The sequence below is a fragment of the Galeopterus variegatus genome, unplaced genomic scaffold (assembly GCF_000696425.1).
Source record: "Galeopterus variegatus unplaced genomic scaffold, G_variegatus-3.0.2 Scaffold13629, whole genome shotgun sequence".
Classification (NCBI taxonomy): Eukaryota; Metazoa; Chordata; class Mammalia; order Dermoptera; family Cynocephalidae; genus Galeopterus; species Galeopterus variegatus.
Genome location: NW_007739740.1, coordinates 1 through 4065, shown reverse-complemented (window position 1 = coordinate 4065; position 4065 = coordinate 1). Strand labels below are relative to the sequence as shown.

At 37.6% G+C, this 4065-nt stretch overlaps 1 protein-coding gene across 1 annotated transcript in view; it reads right to left on the bottom strand.

The window, feature by feature from the left end:
• Nucleotides 1-2610, bottom strand: part of LOC103581663 (AP-1 complex subunit beta-1-like) — a gene marked incomplete at both ends in the record, with an annotated part of 29038 nt that extends 26428 nt beyond the window's left edge. Inside the window, one exon of the mRNA XM_008563438.1 lies at nt 2351-2610. Within this exon, the coding sequence (XP_008561660.1) occupies nt 2351-2610 (260 nt within the window). The remainder of the gene's footprint in view (nt 1-2350) is intronic.
• Nucleotides 2611-4065: the final 1455 nt, after the last annotated feature.

Sequence of the window (4065 nt, the reverse complement as noted above, 5' to 3'; positions counted from 1 at the left end):
GGTAAGGGCCGACCCCATGGCGCACTCGGGAGAGTGTGGCACTGGGAGCACAGCGACGCTCCCGCTGCGGGTTTGGATCCTATATAGGACTGGCCGGTTCCCGCTCACTGGCTGAGCGAGGTGCGGGCGCAGCGCCGAGGGTTGCGATCCTGTTGCCGGTCCCGGTCCGGTACGGGCGCGACATTGAGGGTTGCGATCCGTTGCCGGACACGAAAAAAAGACAAAAAGGAAAAAAATAAAAATAAAAAATAAAATAAATAAAAGGTAAGGGCCGACCCCATGGCGCACTCGGGAGAGTGTGGCACTGGGAGCACAGCGACGCTCCCGCTGCGGGTTTGGATCCTATATAGGACTGGCCGGTGCGCTCACTGGCTGAGCGCGGTGTGGGCAGCGCCACACAAAGGGTTGTGATCCCCTTACCGGTCACGAAAAGGACAAAAAAAAAAAAAAAAGGTAAAATTTGTCTAAATTAGACAACTATTTACCCACCCACTCCCACTGAGCAGCTGACAAGTGCACAGTAAGCAATACCCAAGTTAAAAAGCATTTCTCCCTTTCCCAAGTGGTTTTAACGTAAGCATTTTTAAACCTCTAGAAGAGGCAGAATTAAGCGTTTAAAACAAAGTGTTCAAAAATTTTAAAGTGTTGCTTTATTTTATGTCACTTATTAAGCCTATCACTTATTAACCTTACACTGCAGAAGAGAGCTAGGTAACGTCAGTAGTACTACAGACATGCCATTTTCAGCAATGTAATTTATGTTAAAATGTAACTTATATCCCCGATTATATCAGACAGTTTTTTACCCTGTATTTGTATTTCCTTTAAAAACACAAAACAAACACAAATGGACAAAAAGGACGTTATCCAAAAAGGAATCACATAAGGAACTGTGAAGGTAACAAATTAAAGGCTATTAATCAAATAAAGAGTTGGAAGAGATTGTGTTTCTTTTCAGACAGTTTAAATATTGGTTCTTTTCTTGTACTCAAGAAAGGGTTGTTTCTATTTGTTGATTTGTTTCATTTTCCCCCTCCCAGCTGAGGGTCAAACATTATCAGAAAGCTAGGTTAAATGGTATATTAAATATGCTTACAGAGGTAAGTTACAACAGAAAATCCATATCTATATCAAAACTTGAAGCACAGACTGAGAGAAGTACTTAGAACTTAAATAGCTGTATCTAGACAATGTTACACATGCTTGCTTATAAGAAGAAACACCCTAACTTATGAAGTCACATATCTCATTTGGGTTAAAAATCACAGCACCTACCCTAAAACCAAAGATTCAACTCAATTAAAGGCCAGGAAAGATTAATAATCATTTTCTTGGGTGCTGCCCTTTCCTTTTGTTTATCTGTGCCCATAGTCTGTTTAAATAGAGTCCAAAATGCTGACTAAGCTAATTTGTAAAGCAATAAATGCTATGTTTTGGCCACACACTAACCACCTAAACAGCAATACACGTTAGACTATGGTACAAGACACTCATTAATGGAAGCCCAAATTATTCTAACTACTGGAAGCAAATTTTACTTAGATTTAAGGTTTATTATTATTTATGAAGGAATCAAATTCCAAAATACCCACTGTTAAGAGTTTATTACAGTACTTCTCCTCCCTAATTAAAATTTTAAGATACCTACAAAGCAAGACCTCCGTGTTACCTGAGAGCCTGTTCGTAACAGAATTTCCTTACTGATATGATCTATTTAATTTGGTAAAAAAGGTACAGGTAACTAAAAAAACTATGTCTACATAGAATCAGGCTGTTTTTATAAAACAATCCTGCAAATATTATTTCATTAACAGCTTTACAGCATGGTAGTAGTATCTGCTAACTTTATAAGACTCAACCAAACGTAAAGGATAAAGATAGCTAAATGTACATACAGGCTTTTTCCTAAGTTTTCAACTCTGGGAATATTTCTATCCTCATTTTACTGGAGACTTAAGCAACTTTCAGACTATCAATTTAGAAGGCCTTCTCTCACTCAGTTTTCTAAAGCTATAATGTACTCCTAGATTGGAACACTGAGGGGCCTTTCATCCACTGTCTGTGTTTATCCTCATTTTACTGGAGACTTAAGCAACTTTCAGACTATCAATTTAGAAGGCCTTCTCTCGCTCAGTTTTCTAAAGCTATAATGTACTCCTAGATTGGAACACTGAGGGGCCTTTCATCCACTGTCTGTGTTGACTATGGTATTCAAATGGCGCTCCCAGGGCCGTGTAGCAGTAGGTTTGCAAAATGCACAGCAAGTTCTTTTCCAGGCTATAAAAGCACGAGGAAGACCAACTCTATCTAAACAAAGAGTCACTTATTCAAACCTAGTTCACATACTTACCTCCCATGATGAATTGGCAAGTGTTTGCGATGGATTCCATGACTTCCTTCCACAAAAGCATTGGGAGGCTTATGGTACACAGAGGCCAAAGAACCAATGTGGCAGATTAGCTCATCCAGCAGAGTTGGCTCAATAAGATCTGTCTCCTCAGAGATCAGTGGCTTTTCGGACAAGACTACTTCTTTGGCTGTGACAGGGTCGGTTGAGAGAAGGCGCCAATAAATATAGCCCCGGTCTCGAAGGTCAGGATTATCAGAATCCTAATGAAAAGGCAAGAAGGTTTAGATGGAACTATTTCCATATAGAAACCCAAACTGCTGGACTTATTACCAAGGCAATAGTGTACTGATTTATGCAGATTGGCTATTAAGAAGATATTTCATTTAGACTCAATATAGTTTTGATACAGTCATAATTCTGTAATCTCTAATGTTTCAAGGAATTTAGATATAAATTGAGATAAGTTAGTCCTAAAAGTCAAATTCAAAGGGAAGTTGGAAAAAGGAAAATAAAGTTTAATCTGATAAAAGTTAACTGGTTGGGAGGGCCTTGGGACATAAAAATAATGTTTTCCTAACTGCTATAAATATTAGCAGAATTACTCATAACATATACTTTATCTTACATGTATTTCACCCATACCTTCTTTCTTCATTGAAATATTTATTAAATGTCTCCTATAGAGACACTGTCTAGGCCCTGGAAATAAAGAGATAAGAAGAACACGGAGAGATTGACTTTAAGGAGCTCAAAGAATATTAATTATTACAATATAGTATGAGAGGTACCATTATCTAATAATCAAAACTGTTAAAGACAGCACATAACTAAGTGCTTCCAGAAGGGGTGACTTTGAATTCAGTGGTCTTATTTTTTGTTGTGGTGGTTTTAAAATAATTTTATATTATTATTATTATTATACATTATCAAAGCTAAAAAAAAATTATTGCCACCACCACAACACAATTTAGAAGTGTGTAATATAAAAATAAATCTCTCCCAATTATCCAACTCCACCTCAAGCCTTCACCCCTAAAGTAGCCAGGATTAGCAGTGTAGTATGTATCTGTTCATACAGCTCCCCCCCACCTATTTATTTTCATATTTACTTTATACGTAACCAGTTTCATTATATATATACTGTTCTGAAGTTGCTTTCTATATTGACACATACCGCTGCAGTTTTCCACTGTATGCACCACTGCACCATTATTTCCTAGTCCCCTTTTGATGGACATTTAGATTGTTGCCTCTTTTTTCCTGCTTTCCTACCTTTTATTTATTGTTTTTGTGACCATTACAAAATGGCAACAAATATCCTGGTTTCTACCTCTTAGAGTATGTCTATATGGCAGTATTTATTTATGTACAAGTTGTTCCAACAACATCATGTTATTAAAGGCAACAATAAGTCCCCGTTTCAATTTTTGAACTTAAAACTCATACATACACAAAAAATATTTCCCTTAAAATAGGCCAGTTTGAGGGCTTCCAAGTTTCTAAGTGAGCAGATGAATTGGTTCATGATTTAGCCACTTAAGGCACTTAGCATTCAGTTCAATATCAGCAATCATTCTGATGGTTTTTGACTACATAGTTTTTTTTTTTTCTTTTTTTTTTTTTTAATTTTTATTTTGTCAATATACAATGTATATGATTATTATGGCCCTTCCCCGACCCCTCCCGCCCTCCCCCCTTTCCCCCCCCCCCCCCCC